The sequence below is a fragment of the Danio rerio genome, chromosome 20 (assembly GCF_052040795.2).
Source record: "Danio rerio strain M-AB ecotype USA chromosome 20, GRCz13ab, whole genome shotgun sequence".
In the NCBI taxonomy this organism is placed as follows: Eukaryota; Metazoa; Chordata; class Actinopteri; order Cypriniformes; family Danionidae; genus Danio; species Danio rerio.
Window position 1 is genome coordinate 727,501 of NC_141040.1, and position 21,071 is coordinate 748,571.

The 21,071-nt window shown below is 39.9% G+C and overlaps 3 protein-coding genes across 10 annotated transcripts in view; 2 read left to right on the forward strand and 1 right to left on the reverse strand.

Moving 5' to 3' along the window:
* lats1 (large tumor suppressor kinase 1) overlaps positions 1 to 21,071 on the reverse strand; it is a 777,671-nt gene that overhangs the window by 179,587 nt on the left and 577,013 nt on the right. The window lies entirely within an intron of this gene.
* The window catches only part of nt5e (5'-nucleotidase, ecto (CD73)), a 190,374-nt gene that overhangs the window by 16,155 nt on the left and 153,148 nt on the right, over positions 1 to 21,071 (forward strand). The window lies entirely within an intron of this gene.
* Positions 1,569 to 21,071, forward strand: part of senp6a (SUMO specific peptidase 6a) — a 31,420-nt gene continuing 11,917 nt past the window's right edge. The window contains exons 1-15 of one of the 8 annotated variants that reach the window (XM_087297947.1): positions 1,569 to 1,693; positions 1,780 to 1,995; positions 4,678 to 4,771; positions 6,881 to 6,944; positions 7,314 to 7,414; positions 8,873 to 9,019; positions 9,634 to 9,695; positions 10,551 to 10,636; positions 12,008 to 12,377; positions 13,598 to 13,839; positions 15,602 to 15,742; positions 17,979 to 18,012; positions 18,145 to 18,333; positions 20,246 to 20,433; positions 20,512 to 20,747. In XM_087297947.1, coding sequence (XP_087154073.1) covers positions 1,965 to 1,995; positions 4,678 to 4,771; positions 6,881 to 6,944; positions 7,314 to 7,414; positions 8,873 to 9,019; positions 9,634 to 9,695; positions 10,551 to 10,636; positions 12,008 to 12,377; positions 13,598 to 13,839; positions 15,602 to 15,742; positions 17,979 to 18,012; positions 18,145 to 18,333; positions 20,246 to 20,433; positions 20,512 to 20,747 — 1,985 coding nt within the window. In that variant the 5' untranslated portion in view covers positions 1,569 to 1,693; positions 1,780 to 1,964. The remainder of the gene's footprint in view (positions 1,694 to 1,779; positions 1,996 to 4,677; positions 4,772 to 6,880; positions 6,945 to 7,313; positions 7,415 to 8,872; positions 9,020 to 9,633; positions 9,696 to 10,550; positions 10,637 to 12,007; positions 12,378 to 13,597; positions 13,840 to 15,601; positions 15,743 to 17,978; positions 18,013 to 18,144; positions 18,334 to 20,245; positions 20,434 to 20,511; positions 20,748 to 21,071) is intronic. The other 7 variants (XM_087297949.1, XM_087297948.1, XM_087297950.1 and 4 more) reach the window with 7 other exon arrangements.

Sequence of the window (21,071 nt, forward strand, 5' to 3'; positions counted from 1 at the left end):
ATTATTATTATTATTATTATTATTATAAATATTATTATAATTATTTTATTATTATTACTATTATTATTATTAGAAATATAATAATAATCATAATTATTATTATTATTATTATTATTTTAAATATTATAATAATAATAATAATTATTATTATAAATATTATTATAAATATTTATTATTATTATTATTATTATTATAAATATTATAATAATTATTATTATTATTATTATTATTATTATATGATTATTATTATTATTATTAATAATATTATTATTATTTTATTATTATTATTATTATTATTATAAATATTAATATTATTGTTGTTATTGTTATTATTGTTATCATCAAAAATTTACGCGAAGGACAACTGTTGTACTCTTAATGTGTACACAGCCTTCATGAAAATATAAAACTATAAAATCAATAAATGTTGGGGTCAATTTAGAAAAAGTCACCAAAAGAACAAAAAACAACAGCTAAAAACATTAGTTACTGCTGTTAAAATGGGGTAACAAACAGCTGAAGTGTGTGTTTGTTAGTATTGTGCATAAATAAAAAGCATTAATATATTTAAAGGAATTCATTCATTCATTTTCTTTTCAGCTTAGTCTCTTTTTTAATCTGGGTTGCCACAGCGGAATGAACCGCCAACTTATCCAGCATATGTTTTACGCAGCGGATGCCCTTCCAGCTGCAACCCATCCCTGGGAAACAGCCATACACACTCATTCACACAAACACACACTACGGACAGTTTACATGTCCCAATTCCCCTTTAGTGCATGTGTTTAGACTGTGGAGGAAACCGGAGCACCCGGAGGAAACCCACATCCACACGGGGAGAACTTGCAATATTTTTAATTATATTTTAATTTATTTACCAACAATGTCCTAACCGAGTGAGTGTATATTTATTCATTCATTTTCTTTTCGGCTTAGTCTCTTTATTAATCTGTGGTTGCCACAGCGGAATGAACCGCCAACTTATCCAGTGCATTTTTTGCAAACTGGATGCCCTTCCAGCCGCAACCCATCTCTGGGAAAGAGTGTGTGCTATATTTAATACAATATATTATATCTAATATTTACAGTTTTAACTATATTTTTTTATGTTATTTACAAAAATTCTCTGGCCAATATCGTGATGTGAGTGTATTCAATATTATCTATTGTGTATATTTACCTTGTTTTTTGTTTTTTCTATTAAATTGTGTAACCATTAAGACCATGAGTGTATATCTAATATGTATATTGCATCTAATATATAATATGAGGAGCTCAGACGCAAAAACCTCTAAGTGCCATCTGAAATTTCCATAGAAAGTGAGCATTTTTCTCAACCTCCTTTGTTTATGTTGAGATATTTCACTTTAAAGAACAGGAAAAGAACTTTATTACACAGTATTGCACAATCTACACACAGGAGCCTGCTAAAAATGCTAATTTTAGAGGAACATTTCAGACAGCATTTAAAGGTTTTTGCATCTAAACTCTTCATGCACAGAATATTGCAGGCAGAAAGCTATCTTCATCTGTACAAAGGTTTAATAATATTGCACAAAAGTCTCGGCGGAAGTGACTTAATAGCGCTGCATGCAGCAGAATAATGCACATTTAATTGCTTAAAATGTAAGTTTCATAAGATATCTGAAAACATAATTCTTTGGTAAATGCACATTATTTGCACACAGTGCTGGTGAGTTCTCTGTGTGAGTTTGATAAGCCTCAATCTCTGCAGTTTTACGAATATTTCGTCTTCACTAATTTTGCTGCTGTTTTCAGCCGGTTGTCTGCTCATTTGAGCTGAAGGTGGACAGAAAAGCGCAAAGCGACATCATTTGACACAGATTAAAGCCGATTATGAGTGAAGTGTAAAAAAGAAATGGATTCAAACCTGAAATGTTGAAGGGTTTGGATTGTTGGGCTGAAGGAACCGCCGAGCTTAAACTCGTCAGGAATGGATCAAAATGAATAATAAAAAGAGTCCATTTATTGAAGGTAAAACGCTATTTTCATTTTTGTGTGGTTATTTTGTGCTATAATATAATGTGATGTGCTGTTCGTCCGTTGCAAGTGTAAATGTGACCATATTTCCATGTATAATCATGTCAGTTTTCACCGTGTGCTAGCGTTAGCTCGTGTGCTAACCGAGCAGCTCCATTCACACAGAAAATATAAACACGTGAGCTTATTAAACGATAAATAACCTTAAGTTAAAGCTCATGGTTTCACATATGTGTATTTTAAAGGTCTGTCTTCGTGTTTGAGCTTGTGTTGCTATAAATCGATGCTGAATCACAATGAGGCCTGATGCTATACGACGACATAAACAAACTTCAGAAAACGTTATCTTACAGCGTTATTTTAAAGCTCCTTGCCTTGTGCTGCATTAAAACCAAACAAGACTTTACTTATTTTCATTATTCGACATTGTCTTCGGGTTTTTAAACAATGTTTCTTATAGATTTGGGGCCCTTCCGCCTGGTACAGAAATATCATTAACTTGCACAATAATATTTGTTCTTCTGTCGTATGAATGAGCAGATGAGAGAGTTCAGATGCAAAAACCTCTGTTATATTAGCGTTTTTCTCAGATTTGTGTGTATATAAGTTCAGCCATTTCACTTTATATATATATATATATATATATATATATATATATATATATATATATATATATATATATATATATATATATATATGAGCAATTCCAGCGTTATGGATGTGACATTTTCAGTAAAATCTCAAAACATAAATTCACACAGAAAGCACATGCTAACATTATATTGAATCTTTTGTTTATTTTTTCCAGAAAATCTGACAACAGTTAGGGGACCAGAAAAATATCAATCTGTAAACATGTTTTGTACTTGTATAAAGAAAAATAAACATGCGTTATGGATGTGACAAAAATGTATAGGTTATTTTTTTATTGTCATTAAACTGAAATAACTGAACACAAACAAACAAGGCAGAGACAATTGGTTCATTTTAGAGGAAACTTTATGATGGCACTAGTTTTCAAGGTTTACCGCGGTTTGGAAAAGTCAAGGTTTTAAAACCGCCACAATTTTCTGCAGAACAGTTCCTATGAGTTATGTAAAAAAACGTTTTAAACATTTTTTTTTTCTTTAGGTTTTAGGACAACAGTATCTCCAGCAGAAAAGATATCCAAAGATGCAATTTTAAATTGTTAAGAAATCTGTGTTTTAGAAACTAATGAAGACAGCAAAAGTCAATGCTTGATTTGAAATTGTTAATTATTCAGCCTGACATGTTTACAGCTCTAAAATTCTTTAAATGTTTCTCAAATTAAACTATATTCAGTTAAAAGGGGAACACATTTGGTTGTTTTTTTCCCCAGATATTTAAAAAGAATATATTTTAGAGCAGTATTAATCACAATAACGTGAAATCATGATGTTTTTATCCAAGGTTTTCATACCGAGAATCTAATAACAGCCCATGCCTAAATGGCACTCACTTAAACGTTTTTGCATCTGAATTATTCTTACATTTACACACACACACACACACACACGCACTAGGGCTGAACGATATTGTAAAAGTTGCTAGATTTTATTTGCCTGCGCAATGAATAAGGGCGACGCAGTGGTGCAGTAGGTAGTGCTGTCACCTCAAAGCAAGAAGGTCGCTCGTTCGAGCCTTAGCTGGGTGAGTTGGCGTTTCTGTGTGGAGTTTGCATGTTCTCCTTTGTTCGCGTGGTTGCTCTGGTTTCCCCCCACAGTCCAAAGACATGTAGTACAGGTGAATTGGGTAGGCTAAATTGTCCATAGTGTATGAGTGTGAATGAGTGTGTGTGGGTGTTTCCCAGAGATGGGTTGCGGCTGGAAGGGCATCCGCTGTGTAAAAACATGCTGGATAAGTTGGCGGTTCATTCCGCTGTGGCGACCCCGGATTAATAAAGGGATTAAGCTAAAAAAAAAAATGATGAATGAATGAATGCATATGGTTTGAATACCTCTGACGTTTTTTTGGGGAATCTAACAGTATTAGGGTACAGAAATTAAGGGTATTAGGGTACCTTCACGGCCAATCACAGTCATTTCTGTTGAGCATGTGAACACAATGGCAAATCAGCTGTGTTTAAGAAAACACTTCAATGTTACCAGGAAATGGACGTTTTTAAAATATCAATATTTATTTTTACCGAATTCCAATATCGTGACAACCCTAGCCGCTTAACATTTAGTAGGATAGTAGTTGAGTTTAGGTATTGGGTATTAGGATATAGAATAAGATCTTAACTTTACTAATTAAGAGCCAACATCTTAATAATAAGCAGGTGATAGTTAATAGTGCGATTTGTTTCCTAAAGGGATAGTTCACCCAAAAACGAAAATGTACTCTCCCTCAAGAGTTTTCAAAATGGTTTGAGTTTTTTTTTCTCCAGTTAAACACAAAAGATGATTTTTGCTGCAGCTCTGACCTCATTCATAGGAAAAGCAAATACCATATAAGTCAGTGGTCTCAGCATTTCTCAAAGTATCTTCTTTTGTGTTCTACATAAGAAAAAACTTAAGTTAAGGGCTGAGCAAACGATGATCCAATTGTATTTTTTGTGTGAACTGACCCTATTAAATAAAGTGTGTCCTTTATTTGTTCTGAAGCATTTCTCCTGGAGACTGCACTGATGCGCTGTTCTCATGTGTTTGATAGCTCTGGATAAATGTGAGGACAGGAGAGATGGAGGCTTTAAGCAGACCTGGAGGTGTTCTCTCTCAGATGATAGTGAGGACGACAGCAGACATGAGTAAGGCCATTCAGCAGAGCAGCTTATAGGACACAGAGAAACATCAAGGCCAGAGAGGGAGAGAGATCTGCAAATGTGTTTTAATGACAGGGTGGAATATAGCGCAGCTCGATTATGGAAGGGATCACTATTATTTTGATCAAAATTTGGTGTCGGATAAGGAAAATGTTGTGGTTTTCTTCACCTGTAAATGGATCCTTGTCAGGGTCTTCTTTTTGAAAAAGAAAAAAAAAATGAGTTCGAGACAGATTAGCGTCAGATAACGGCAGCCAGAGGAGAAAACAACATCAAATTTACTGTCTGACCTTCATACACTCTGCATTACAAACCCATAGCATAAGCAGTAATACATACATAAATACATAGAAATATACGTACCAGGGGCCTCATGTACGAAGACTTGCGTGGAAATCTTACTAAAACATTGCGTACGCACAAAGCTGTAAATGTGCGTACGCAGTAAAAAATTCAGATGTATGAAACAGTGCATACGCCGAATCACTCGCATATTCTGTTTGTACATCTGAATGAACATGAAACTGAGCGCAACATGCACGAGCGCAAAACCCCTCCCCCGTATGAATATGCTAATGACTCTACTTTGGCAAAACCCAACGAAAAAGCAAAGGCAAAAGCAAGCAAGAAGAGAAACTTTGAACAGAATGGGAATTGGAGGTGCTGCTTTCGAAGGTAGACCGGAGGAAAGCGGTGTTATTTGCAAGTTTGTTCTCCGGAATTAACAACAAAAGAAAAAAATAGAGTGGGAGAGTTTAGCTGATGCGGTTAACACGGTTGAGTTTGAACATCGCACTGAGTGGATTAAAATAGAAATAGTGTGATGTATAAGTGCAAAATGTTGTAGTGCCTGTAACAGTCTCAGTGGCGCAGCTCGTAAAGCGCATGTCAACATGTTTTGACACGTTCAAGCATGAACACGGTTCGAATCCAGCCTTTGAGGAACTCATTCTTCGTTTTTCCTCCCGCTACATATCAGATTTTGCCGACTATTCATCACGAGAAAGACAAGTAGGAATCATTAATAAGTCTGTGCATCATATTTTATCTGCACATTTATTGAATGGAAATGTTTCTGATTCACGCATGCAAATTCGTCTTCAGATGGCGCGTTTATAGCAATGTGTGTGCAGTAGATCGCTACAATTACATTGGGAAAACAGGCGACCTATGCAAATTGTGCTTTAATGTTTGGCTGGTCAACTGTATGGTATGGAAACCTTATATACCTGCTAGATGAACCCGTCTCATACAGCTGCCATTGCAAGGCTCAGGCACTTTGTAGTGTGCAATTTAACACAACTGCCTCTAGGAGTCGCCAATGGAAATAAAACAGACACGCACACAAAATGCATGTACGCCAGCCATGAAGTTGGCGTGGACCAGCGTTCATTTCATCGTTAATGAATCCAAACGTGAGCGTGAAACCTGCCGTACGCAAAGTTTTTGTGCGTACACAGCGTTGATACATGAGGCCCCTGGTCTTGACAATAAGCACTGCACGATGGCCTGGGGCCAGAGTGCGAGACACTTAGGACAGTCGATGGGATCTGCCTTGTCACTAATGTGTAATTTGGCTGTAACTGATTATCAATTGCGTGCAAAAAAGAAAAAGAGGGTCGCACACCGGACATCAAATGGCAGTATGTGGCGCGGCAGAAATTTGAGCTGCGCCATGCATTTTAGAATTGTAAACATGCATTTCTTTTACGGTACACACACCGACGTCGCAAGTAGCGAGCTTTTCACGGTGCCCAGCTATGAGTCAAGACACAGGTGTGAGTTTCTGCCACACCACAGAGTGCCATCTGGATAGTTTTATTTTAAATAACATGCGAATGGTGTGTGTTTGTGTTGTGTGGGTCATCTCAAAACCCGCAGTCCCTGGCTTGGGGTGGTTAAAGCATTTGGCATTTGTTGCATGCAATTCTCTAAAGCCTATATAAATATTTGGGAATATCTATTTTCATATTATTTTTAAGTGAAACAGACTGATGCTTTATCTTTAATGGTGAACTTTGTCATATCCCACAGCCCTACGAGTGATCAAATCTAGTGTGAAAACATCCTCTATCTCTCTCTCTGTTTTCTTAGTGCCGCCCTTGTGACCATGGAGCGAGTGAGTGGCCAGCAGGAGCTTTCATCTGAGGGAATAAAGGTTCACGCTCTCTTATTATATTTCTGTTGTCTTCCTTTCTGTTCTGTTTTCTTTCTTCATACCTGTAAATTACTACTAGTACTAGCCCCAGCCATATCACCCAGTTACTCACTGAAGCTTAGCAGGGCTGAGCCTGGTCAGTACCTGGATGGGAGACCACATGGGAAAGCTAGGTTGCAGTTGGAAGTGGTATTAGTAAACTGACTGCCATACATTTTACCTTGGTTTACCCACTGAAGTGTAATTGTGTGAAACTGTGCAGAATCCCATTACAAAGTCCATATTCTGGTCATATGTGTACCCACACAGGGTTTACCAGTTGTGTTCCAGAATGTGAAGTGATATCTAATCTACATGTGTTTTTTGCAGACTCCTTCATCCACGAAGCGCTTCAGTGCTAACGGGTCTGTGGAGACTCATGATCGACGTCCACATCAGTTAAAACCCCTCAACAGAACCGGCAAGCTTAGGTGATGCATTGAAAAACAACTTTATTATTATTGTTATTATTATTTAGTAACTGTAAAAAAATTGTGGCTTTTTAACATATTTTTGATGCAACTTAGTTATATGCTTATTAAAATGTTTTATTATTATGTAAAGGATTGACTCCAATTTGCAATTGTTTTAGATCCTGTCTAGGACTAATTAGAAAATTATTTCACTCTTGTTGGCAGAATATTTAGCTTGTGTTTCTTGAATGCCTTTTTTCCCATGAACGTTGAGAAAGATGAATAAATGCTGACATAAATGTATTGTTTATGTCAGTAAATACATTAACATTAACTAATACTACCTTATTGTTGGGTGCTACCAAATAATAATAATGATGTTTCAGTCCGGCTGTTCTCAGTCTTTAGCACTTTTTCCTAAAGCAAATGTATGGAAGTTTTTGACTCCTCTAAAGCATAAAAACACCATCATATGTGTGCAGATATTTCAGAAACATGCTCACTGAACATTCTTGTTTATCTGAAAAACTATGCTGAAGTCAGATATTGTGCTTTGTGGATGTGCATTATGTGCCAGAACGTCTTTGTTTTGGCTTCTATAACCCACTCTCAAAGTGTGCATGAAATGAAATGCGAAATGCGACCTCTGGTGGACTGTAGCAGACTCCGAAATGAGAAGCAGATTCAGAGTTCCACATGAGGTTATTAATTAGCAAATAATATCAATATTACGAGTGTAAACATTAGGTGAGCTGGTCACATTGTAAACCCTGTGTCCCCGTGAAATGTAAATGCAGCCATTCAGAAGCACAGAATAGTGCGCTCACTGCACTCCAGCACAATGCTAAGGTTAATAAATACATATTAAAGCTCTTTAACATGATTAAATGTAGATGCTGAATCACTGATATGTGTTGGTTTGCACCGAGTCTCAGTTCTGAAGTTCAGTTCTAGACTCTTTATTTTATTCTTCTGATCTGAGCTTGATTATCTGCTGCTGCTTTCAGTAGTATGGCAATAAATGTCATGTCAAACTCACATTATTACACTGATTAAAGCACATGAGCTGTACCTTAGCTGATCAGTGTCAGTTTTCTGTTGTTCAGCCTTGAGAAAATATGAAATATCTAAAATATACATTTCAGGTGTTGGTTTGGACAAGAACCCCTTTTAATTATGAAAATATTACTTTTATTGCGTGCCGTTGCTTTAATTTAGAACACAATTTAAATCAGCCGTAAGGTTTGGCAGTCAGGCACACTCCTGTTGGTGTTGTCAATCTGGCAACCTGCGCTTGCGTTTGTTTTGAACCAGGAGTGCAATACCTAGTTCAACCACTGGATGTCTAATTTGCACACTGCACCTTTAAAAAAATGCATCATAACATGTGGTAAAATATACTGTTTCCGAGTCATTTATATGTTGGAATTGACATTGGAATCGTCATGCATTCTGCTGTTTTTCATCCTCTCACAGTGACGCGGCTCATTCGGTCAGCATGTCTCCGCTCCCCAATCGAACCAGCTTTCTGATCATGAGTCCTGCGCCTCAAGCTGTGGTGGTTCAGGGGCGGGTCTTCCAGCATGCGCAGCTCTCTACTCCAATCAGAAAGCTGGAGCACAGGTATGACTTAACCGAGGGGCTGATGTTGGATTGTGTGCTGTTCCTGCATCTTCTTTGAAATGCAATGCATGATAAACATATGCTACATCCCAATTTGCATACTATCCATCATCAATCGTATATGGAAACAGAATCGGTGTCTCCAAAATCATTGTATGTGGAAATGAGTTACTCAGATGGCCTACCATTTCTGGTAGGAATTTGAAGTGTGCAAGATAACCACTAATATTGTGAGCAAGTACTAGCAGTTAGGTTGTGCACTTCAAATTTCGCTCTAGGGTTAATGTTAGTTAATATATTTACTGATATAAACACACAATGAACCATGCATGCATTATAGTATTCATCTGCATTAACTTTAGTTAATGGAAATAAAGTCATTCTTTGTTAGTTCCTGTTGTCACAATGTTAATAAGCATGAATCTTTGATCATGCATTAGTAAATGTTGAACTATGATTAAAAAACTGTGCAAGTATTATTCATTATTAGTAAATACATGAGCTAATGAAACCCTTTTGTAAAGTATGACCGAAATAAAGATGTAATTGTTTCTGATTTGTTTGTTTGCTTTAAATGTAGTGTATTTCTTACACTTTCTGTATCCGTCCTTCAGATCAGACTTGATCCAGAGAGGCCAGATGGACAGCATTGTTCTCACCTGTCCTGAGATTTCAGGTAAGCCGATGACCTGAACCGGTGATCTTGCTTAATAATTCCAAAGAAAAGTCTTCTGATGCTGCTGAAGGAAAGAGAAAATCAACATGTATTTATTTTTTAGAGAGTGACTTCATGAGCTGTTAAAGGGACAGTTCACCAAAAAGTGATCTGTCATCATTTGCTCACCATCTGGTTGTTTCAGTCCTGTATAGATGTCTTTGTTCTGCTCAACACAGAGGAATATATTTGGAAGGTTGCCAGTAACCGAGCACACCTCGCCACACATTTACTCGAGTATTAAAGGCTATTGCGGGATTCGCATGTATACTGACATCCTTCCAAATGTGTTTCTTTGTGTTGAGGCATTTATATAGGACTTGAACATCCTGACAATGAGCAAATGGCAGATTTGTTCATTTCGAGTGAACTATCCCTTTAAACTAATGGTCAAGCTTTAGTTTATATGGATTAAAAATGTGTGAACAATTTCCAAACATGATTGTCAGCTAAATGAGTTGAACAATATCGGCATATTGGATATTCGACAAATATCGTCAATACCTTTTTTTAAAATGTTTTTTGGTACGTCATAAACGGATCTTTCAAAGAAATCTAATTTGTTGTCCTGCCAATAGAGAAGTGATGATGTAAACCTTGTTGAGTCCGATCCTCGGGAACACCAAAGACTGCAGGGGTGGAATATTTCAAGTTCCAAAATTATTATCCCAATAGTTTTGACGTACTGAGCAGACAACAACAACAACAAAAAACTTACGAATAGCCTAATTGAAACCCTTTTTTGGGGTAGAGGGGCATCTAATCAAATGAACATGATTTAGCAAGCATGGCTGCTGTTCTCCTGTACCTACTTAGATCCAGGAGACCTCAGTATTAAGAGACGTGTTCACCAGAAGCGGCGGATCGGTGAGAGTCCTGTGACTGTGAGCCAAGCGGTTGAGGTGAGACACTTAAAGGCAATTAAAAGTGCCATTTGTGTAGCTTTTCCTTTTTCATGTTTAAAGGAGCATTTGTGTTGGCTGATGTCTGTGTGTGGCGGGAGCACTTTTAGCTTAGCATAAATCATTGAATCAGATTAGACCGTTAGCATCTTAAAAATGGCCAGCATGTTCAGATAACTCTCCTGCTTAAAGTTATATTTAAAGGAACAGGTATATACAGGTGGTGTATACACTACTTTCAAAAGTCTTTTGGTGGATCTCAGTTGTAAGCGCAGCAAATAATATCTGGAATCCTAGTTGATGATGTGTAAAAGTGTCAGAAGGTGGATCGGTGTGATCACAAGGTGGACTGGTGTGATTGTACCAGCCTGATCAAACGAGGAAACTTAAGTATTTTACGTTTTGTCAGTTTAGTGGCTAATTCGTTCGAGTTCAGTCGTATGAAAACGTACGATTTTAAAAAGAGGGCGTGGCACCCAACCCCTAATTCCAACCGTCATTGGGTGATGAGCAAATCGTACTAAATTGTATAAATTAGAATTCATACAAATTAGCTACTAATTTCAAATCTACTAGCCGGGCTTCCAGCTAACTCTATCAAACCTCTTCAGCTGCTTCAGAACGCAGCAGCACGAGTGGTCTTTAATGAACCTAAAAGAGCACATGTCACTCCGCTGCTCATCCGTTTGCACTGGCTGCCAGTTGCTGCTCACATCAAATTCAAAGCTCTGATGTTTGCTTACAAAGCGACTTCTGGCTTTGCTCCTTATCTGCTCTCACTTCTGCAGATGTATGTGCCCTCCAGAAACTTGCGTTCTGTGAATGAACGTCGTCTCGTGGTTCCATCCCAAAGAGGGAAGAAATCACTTTCCCGAACTCTCGCGCTCAATCTGCCCAGTTGGTGGAATGAACTCCCTAACTGCATCAGAACGGCAGAGTCACTCGCTGTCTTCAAGAAACCACTAAACTCAATTATTTAGTCTCCACTTACCTTCCCAATCTGCAATTGCCTCTCTTGATATACCACTAACTGTACTCAAAAAAATAAAAAAAATAAAAAAAATTACTAATGCTTTCCTTCTTAGACTTTACAGACCTGAAACTTGCCAACAGCACTTCTTCATTGTTGCTCTTATAGTTGTGTAAGTTGCTTCCTGTTCCTCATTTGTAAGTCGCTTTGGATAAAAGCGTCTGTTAAATGACTAAATGTAAATCAAAAAGTTACGAATTGCCATGAGATTGCGTTGGATCATACGCATGAAAGGGTTAACTCTAAGGGGAGGTTGTAAATATTTCCAAATAAATATTTCAATATGTCAAATAAAAAGTTGTCCTTTCATAAATATCTCATTACTATTTGTACTGTCCCAGCAGCCCCTTCAGCCTGACGATTACCTGACAGTGTGTGGTGAATGTGGCCAGCCGAGCGAGGACCATGTGAAATGTGACCACTGTGGGTTTATCCTCCCCAACGAGACTAAGCCCCGTCCTGCCATCCCGTCAGCGCTGCTCCCTCGGCCCTCTATTCGCCCGCAGCCTGCCAGCCTACAGATAAGTAAAGGCTTTTATGAGTGCTCTCAGCAGCTGGACGTGATCGTCAACCCCTCGGTGCGGATCACCCCTGGGAATCTGCTCTTCCCGCACAACGGCAGGCCTTCCGGAAGCCTGGCCTGTAATGGACACAAGGCGGCCGGAGGAGCCAAGCAGCAGCTCAACAAACCGTGTGAATTAAATGACCCCAGTGAGTACACGTGTCTTCATACTCGCACATCACATTCAGTTGAAGTCACAATCATCCGCACGCTGGTGAATTTTATTTATTTTTTTATTTTTCAACTATTTCCTCAAAGCAGGGAGTTGTTCACAGTATTTCCTGTAATATTTGTTCTTCTGGAGAAAGTCTTATTTGTTTTATTTCAGCTAGAATAAAAGCAGTTTTTAATTGTTTTAAAGCCATTTTAAGCTCAATATTATTCGCCTCTTCAGCAATATTAGTGTTGGATTGTCTCCAGAACAAACCACTGTTATACAATGACTTGCCTAATTACCCTAACTTTACCCTAATTACCCTAGTGAAGCCTTTACATGTCACTTTAAGCTGAACACTAGTGTCTTGAAGAATATCTAGTCTAATAGTATGTATGTGTGTGTATACCCTACTGAAAAAAACAGCTTAAACCAGCCTAGGCTGGTTGGCTGGTTTTAGCTATTCGACCAGTCTGGTTTTAGAGGGGTTTTGGCCATTTCCAGGCTGGTTTCCAGCCTGGTCTTAGCTGGTCAGGCTGGTCGATGACCAGCTAAAACCAGCTTGACCAGCCTAGCCAGGATGGAAGCGGAGCCAAAACCAGCTATATCCATCTTAAACCAGGCTGGTCAAGCTGGTTTTAGCTGGATTTAGCTGGTCATTTTCCAGCCATTAGCTAAGACCAGGCTGGAAAGGGCTGGAAACCAGCCTGGAAATGGCCAAAACCCCTCTAAAACCAGACTGGTCAACCAATATATATGTATGTATGTATGAATATTCGTGTGTGTTTCCCATCAAATCTTCTGACCAATCAAATACTCTCTAATATTTGACATGCCCCGCCCCCTTCAAAATGCTTCTCATTAGCTTTTCATTGATGCTCTTGAGCTCAACCACTTTAAAACTTAATGCTATTGGCTGTTTTTTAAAAAGGGGAGGGGCTACTTTATGTCCCACCCTGTCTTCATGTTTCAGTTAAGATTAGATCAGGCCTTTAATAAAAAATTTTATACATTTTTTTTAATTAGTAATATCAAAGATCTTGGAATCGACATGCAATAGAACGTTCCATTGCAACAGCAGCACCTAGCAACAGCCTTGCGATTCCATCATTTTGGAGTGAAAGCGATCGGCTGTCCATTGGATCTTATTGCCACATGTGCAACAGCAGCAATTCAGATGTGTGTCGTTGATGATGATGTTTTGATGAATTTCAGTTGTGCTGTCGAGTGATGAAGACGACGAGAGCGATAACGTGAGCAGCACGGGGACAGCGAACCGATTGGACAGCGTGTCTCCGCGGCCGGCAGACTCCGCCCACTCCTCTCCAGCGCCCTCTGATGGACGGTTGGAGGCGGTGGTGAAAGCAGCAGGTGAACACGAGGATCCGAGCGCTGACTTTTTCACACACACAAACCACAGGAACCTGCTGCCCAGGAGGAACCGCATGAAAGATCCGGTGAGCTCTTTTTACGTGATTAGATCCGGCAGAGTTTAATGTGAACTCATGTCATGGCCTGTTTCCACTGACTGGTATGGTACAAGAACAAGGTTTGTCTAAGCTCGGGTCGACCATGGCTCGTTATTTTATGCATGAAGTATTACGATGTAATGTCTCTGCTGTGTGTTTAAAACACGGCCGTTTCTTTGTCTTTATTCTTCTGCTTGTATATGCACGAGTGACGCTTCTCCGTACACCAATAGCATTCAGCTGCGTGTCTAGCTCCGCCTTTTGGTACTTTTTTGTCGTGCCAGGTACCCTTTGCAAAGGGTGCACAAAAAGTGGTACAGTACGGTTCGCTTTTAGGTACCATTTGACAGTGGAAACCATACTGTACCACTCAGTGAAAACGGCCCATTATTGTGATGGGGACATCTGGGAGAGTTACAGTGTGGAGAAGCCCCAAAGAACACTTTAGTTCAAGTAAAAATTCACACCATTTACCACATAATTTATTACCTGCTTATTATTAAGATATATTTTCCTGTATATTTGCACTTATAAAGTAAGATCTTATTTTACATTGCTAGTCCTACCCGATAACCAAACCCAACTACTACCTTACTAACTACTAATAAGCAGCTAATTAGTAGATTATTGAGCTAAAAGTCTGAGTTAAAGATGCTGTATGTAAGTTTTTGACTCTTCTAAAGCATAAAAAAAATATGTGTGCAGATATTTCAGAATCATGCTCAGTGAACATTCTTGTTTATCTAAAAAAACAGTGCTGAAGTCAGATATTCTGCTTTGAACATGTGCGTTATGTGCCGGAATTATGCTGTCTGTCTGTGGTTTGACCTGAGTGCTTCTGTTGATGTGGTGAATCTGGCAACCTGCGCTTGCGTGTGTTTTGAACCAGGAGTGCAATACCTAGCTCAACCACTGGGTGTCAAACTTGCATACTGCACCTTTAATGCTGCTCACACCAGATGCGGAACGCGTGTCAAACGCGAGTGATTTACATGTTAAGTCAATGCAAACGCGCGAATAGACATCCTGCGGCGCCATATGCGCGAATGGCGTGGCACGAATTGAGCATTTTGCGTGTTTGACGCGCTTAACACGCATGTCGCACGGATCACTCGAGTTCGAAAATCTGAACTTCAGCAGACATTCGCGCTGCGTTAACCAATCAGGAGCTTGCTATTGTGGGGGCGTGATTGTGACATATCGCCTGTTGTCGGTGTTCCATGGCAAATCCTTCTGCCAACAACGACAACAGTTCATCAAACTGGGCCGGGCTCAGTCAGAAGCACCGCTGAAAGCCTCCGTCATCCAGGTTCAGTTTCTGGAGGAGTTTGAGCTCACAGAGCTGGATGCACCTCTGAAAGGATGTAGTGGACTCAGACACGGCCCTAAACGTATCGACGCTGTTTTTCAGTCTTCATAAAGCACATAAGCACTGTTATTTTCTCAATAAAATCCATGTTAGCTCTTTAGCTATGAAGTCACCGGGCAGACAGAAGCCCTGCCCATCACGCGAATCCGCGTCTGTTCTGAATTTAACGCGCGAATGAAGCAAGTAAACTCAAATGTTCATGCGGCTATTTACGGGCGAATAGCGTGATTTATCCGCGCGTTCCGCGTCAGGTGTGAACACAGCATAATGGTTTGTTAATGACATGAAGTTTACATTAAGGTAACTTTATTAACACTGGTCGGTAATGTATTGTATCTGGAGTGTGTTTCTTTTCTTATTGTTGGCATTTTCCTCTTGTAGTTTGGGAACCTTGTGTCCGATGATGCGACTGTTTCCAAGAGAAGGAAGATAAACCAGGAGCAGAAGTTGAGCAGTATTATTCTGGAGTGCAGGAGCGTGAGGATCGGCACACTGCGCAGGATGGTCACCAAACCTGTAGTGGTAAGACGAAACAAAAATCCTTTATAACTTTGATGACAGGGATTCTGCTAATGGGTTTTGGTGGGGCCCTTGTGATATTGACGATTGGTTAAAGCTTGCAGTGCAGCTCAAAACCCCACCAAGCTGGCCGGCTGGATTGAAACGGTGGTGGGCAGAGCTGTTAGTACTGAGATTGTGGTTTGGAACGCAAATTAAAATACATTGCAGGTAAACTAGCGGCTTTGCAACTGGTGTTGGACAGACCTAGGCAGATATTGACCTTTTTTCTTTCGACTTCCCCCTGACACTCCTACCAGACAGCCTCGGCCAAGGCCATTGCTGAGAACAAACATCTTCCCCTGGAGAGCAAGATAAAGAGACGCTCTGAATTCCTCCTCCCTGTCCTAAGGACACCTGCTGAGACTCCACAAGCTTATACACACACATGTACACAGCTACATATAGACAATCACTGCACCCTCCCACATCCCACGCCTTCATATGCTTATCACCCCACGCTTTTCAGCTGCAGGATCTACACCGCACTCGCCACACCCCCTGTTTCTCTCCACTGTTGCAATGTTATGTATTTATGTGCTTGTTGCTGAGGCTTCCCCCCTGATTTCACACTGTCCTACGTTGTCCTGTTTTTAACCTCCTTTCTCTAATATATCTTATTCCCTCTTTCTATGCTTCTTCTCGACTGACTTGTCCTCCCCTGAAATGTGTGATGTTTGTGTATGGTCGGAGGGGTCCAATTTCGCTCCATGTAACAGTGTTGTGACAAATAAAGGCTTCAGCATTTTATTTAGTCACAGAGAAAAGTATTAGACCCTAAAATGCATGCAGTCAGTTTGACCGCTATGGAAATTATCGGTAGAAAAACTCAAAGCTCTTTTGTGTTTTGTAATTTTAACAAAGTAACAATGTTAGAAAGAAATATACACATATTTAGGAAAAGTCAGGGTGTTATAGATGTGTGCGTTTTATTAAAAAGAAAGCATATATAAGGGTTGTTACGATACTGGAATTTGACCAAAACCAATCCATACTGAAATGTTAACGTTTATTTACCGTAAACATTTAAGCATGTTTTTAGACATCGCTGATTCGCCGTTGTGTTCACGTGCTCAACAGAAATGACTGTGATTGGCCGTGAAGGTCTTCAGTTTACTGAACCCACCGCTGTTTACTGAGTGTAACCACAGATACAGGGACACTGGAGCGTTTTAAAGTCACGTCGATCAGCTGGTTTGTCTATAAGCTGACATATGAGCGATCCGCTGATGAATCGCAGCTTTAAAATGCTCCAGTGTCCCTGTATCTGTCGATATACTTCGTAAACAGTGGTGAGTTTGGTGAACTGAAGATCTTTGCAGCCAATCACAGTCATTTCTGTTGAACATGTGAACACATTGGCAGATCAGCGCAGTTTAAGAACTGCGCTCAAATGTTAGCGGGAAATGGACATTTAAAAAATATTAGTATTGATTGGTACTGAATTCCAGTATCATTATCACCCTAAAATATATATAGTCATAATGACTGTCTCTGTAGTTCTAGTGTTAAAGGGGTCATGAATTGAGAAAGCAAAATGACCTTGATCTTTTGATATTGAAGACATCATAATACTGTGAAAACATCCTGTACGTTTCAGAGCTCAAAACATTCTAGTTACTCTAAAAACAGCTTATATTAAAGTCGGCCTGCTGAAATAACAGAGAATGAAATGTTCTACTCTGTGATGTAATCGGGTGGATAAGCTCCGCCTCCACTGAAGTTCTACTTGTACTTTTACTCAGCCCTGTTCCTATGCAAACTCAGCCAATCAGAGCAGTGGGCATTCACTTCCGCTATGCCCATTCAGACAGAGCGCTCTGATGAGTGAAATAGTGGTGAGTGAAAGTACGCCAATGCCGATAGCCTAGTGGTCAGTGCTTCGACATACAGCGCAACTCGGTCCACATCAGTTGTTCTATCATGATAAATACCAAAAAAAAACAAATCTTAATAAACAAAAGAGTCAAATTATTTGTGAATTATGATGCTTTCATTGTAAAAATATTGATAATATTGTTAGTGGACCTCAGAGAATGACCCTTTTAATAACTTTGAGCAAGAAGACAGAAGACACTCAGTTAGATGACATTCAGTGTTAACAATAATTTATAACCCCAAAAAATGTAGAACAAGAATCATTTATTGACATGTTAAAAGACTCTTACAGTATTATTTCTCTTTATTTTCTTCCTTTTAGTTTACAGTGGATTTCATACAGCTGGAAACCGAAGGTAAGATGCTGCTGAAAAAGGCATTTAACATGTTGTCATGGAAGGATTCTTGATAATATGCAAATGAACAGACTTGATGTGCTTCAGTCTCATTTGTTTGTTTGTTTGTTGTCTGTGGTGTCCTGATTGCAGGTCGTGAGGTGGACGTGTTGGAGAGCGTTTCTCTAAAGTCTTCAGAGCTGACCAGATGCGAGTGGTGTAACGTCAAGAAGCTGCCGGTTTTGTTCCTCCAGACCAGCGATCAGGAGTGTCAGCGTTTACAGACTCAGCTGCAGATGTCCCAGGACAGCGGAGGAATCTGGTACGACTGCAACGGCAACAGTGAGTATCCGACCACATAATATCACACACACCACAGGTGCGATGCACTAAAGCGAAACAAGCAGCGCTTTCATCTAGAGCTGGGCGATTAATCAAGTTGAAATCACAAATGCAACCAATTAAGCTGAACTCTAATTTAAAGAGATTTATTTGTGTAGGGTATCCGTGAACTATAACACTGTGTAGTAAACTTTGCTCTGTGCTGGAGGTTAACCAGTTTTACTGACAAGATGCACATGAAAATGCTCCCACTTTATATTGTCGCGTATACCTATGTACTTACATGGTAACTAGATGTGTAAGTAGTATGTAAAGCCTGGTTTATACTTCTGCGTCAAGTGACCGGCGTGACCCACGGCGCATGCAACGCAAGTAGCTGTGTATTTATACTTCTGCTGCTTTCTCTGTCGGTCTGCATTAACACCTCCGAAACGCTAGTGGGCAGTGAAGTGTTTGTTTCTCTATGTCGAGTTTCTTCTCTGCTGTTTTGCTTTTCCTGAACACTTCCTGGATGTACAAGTGGCTCAAACTCGCTCATTTTGAGGCAGGAACCGGCGGACGTGCAACAACTTTAACTATGAGGTAAACACAGAACAAAACTTTCCATCCGGAGCCTCTTCACAGGACTCCACACTTGTAAACAAACTCCGCGACCCGCTCCATCGGGGTCGCGCCATTCGCGCGGCTCTCGGTCCCGCCCAGACTCGTCAGCGCTACCAAGCCGACCAATCACAGAGCTTGCGCTACACTTCGTTGCGACGTGTAGTTACAATTTTTAAAAGGTGCACGTCAGCAACGGCCACGGCGAAGGGCTATGCGTCAGCGCCGTAGCATACGCCGGCGTTTGACGCAGAAGTATAAATCAGCCTTAACTACAGTGTAGGTACACTCTGCTACATAGTATTTACTTGTGTAATACTGGTATAAGTACTCGCGTAACAGCACACTGAATATTAGGTGTAAGTTCAAACGTGTAACACGACTTTTGGTAATAACACTAAGAAAGTACACATCTGTAACAAGAATTACGTAAGTGCATTGTGTAACAACAATATGTACTTCGTACTGGATGCCTTTATTTAATGCCCTAATTAAATAAAGAAACCAGAATCCTCTCTTGGCATTATTTCTTAGCCAGAGTTTTGTTTAGGACCTTAAATTGTAATGTTGTTCAAGCAATAAATCAGATTCATACCTCACCACACAAGGTATGTTGATGGGTTGTGCAAATGAAGTCAATATCCACTCCAGTGAAGCAAATGAATAAAATATACTTTTATTAATAAAACAAACCCAGTGAAAAAGAATAATAAACATCACAAAAACAAAACAAAATCCTTCATCCTACGTTGAGAATAAAGGGCCTAAGACAATGTGACCTGCTCACCTAATGTTTACGCTCGTAATATTCATATAATTTGCTAATTAATAGCCTCATGTGGAACTCTGAATCTGTGTCTCATTTCGGAGTCTGCTACGGTCCACCAGAGGTCGCATTTCAGTCACAGACACGCACTCTGAGAGCCTTCATGACTGAATGAATGGGTTAAAATATGATTGGCATTGGATGGGTTAAGGGGACCAAATCTAAGACAGACCTTCCAGCACGTAACACACATGTTTAAAGCAGAATATCAGACTAAAGAAGGTTGCAATGGGCTCTTTTCTCAAGACGTTGATGACGAGTTTAATGGTCATCAGCATATAAATTCCGCATATATCTTTTTTTAATGTTTAAAAATGTATAAAGCTTCACTTTTCTATTCTATCATCTTCCCATTAAGTTACAAAGAGGCGATTGCCGCTTATGCGATGATATGACACTGTTCTGTCCTCGGCTGTTCACATGCCGGCGGTTTTACAAGATACATTTGCACTAGCTCTGACATTTGACTCTTTCCTTGCTCTGCAGACGATGAGAAGTATATTGTATTGATCTTCGAGCACGGTCCCTCAATGCACGAGCAGGTGATTCTGGAGGATATCCTGACTGAAATCGGCAGAAACAACCGGCTGGCCGACTTCCCTTCCAAGATCAGCTTCGATGAGGCCAATGTTAGACTGGTTAACTACAACAAAGCCTCATTAGAGAAAGAAAAGGTGATTTGTGTTGCACTCACTGAAGTGTTTTACACCTGTCCGTGTGTTAATGTTTTGATTGTGTGTCCTGCGCCTCAGGTTAAGGTGGAGAAAGCTGAAGTGGTAGCAGCGCCTTCATCTTCAGCGTTATTGGCCACGCCGTCTCTTTCAGTAGTGACAGTAGCTGTGGCCCCTGTGAATACAGCACCAGCAGTCCCCGTCCCGTGTGCAGCGCCCAGTGTGCAGACGCGCTTGTCTGCTCGGCTCCAGGAGTTCTGTGATGATGATGACGAGATGGCGGAGCTGCAGCCCACTTTCACCGGACCCATCATCAAGTACGAGTTCATCTCAGGTTTTGTTTGTGGGATTGCTGCCGTGATGTTGCTTTTTTTTTTAAAAGTATTTTTGGTTCGAAAGGTCTTAAATTTGCTGTGTGTAAGTTTGACACCCAGTGGTTGAACTAGGTATTGCACTCCTGGTTCAACACACGTTTTCACTCGGCTCCACCTCTGACTAGTCTATGCAAGTGCAGGTTGCCAGATTGATGTGAGCGTGCCTGACCATGCAACAGTGAATTGACCAAACCAAATTGGCATGAGCTCTTAATCCAACATTATGAAGCTGTAGGCATTGATTAGCTCTTAATCAGCAATTCCTAA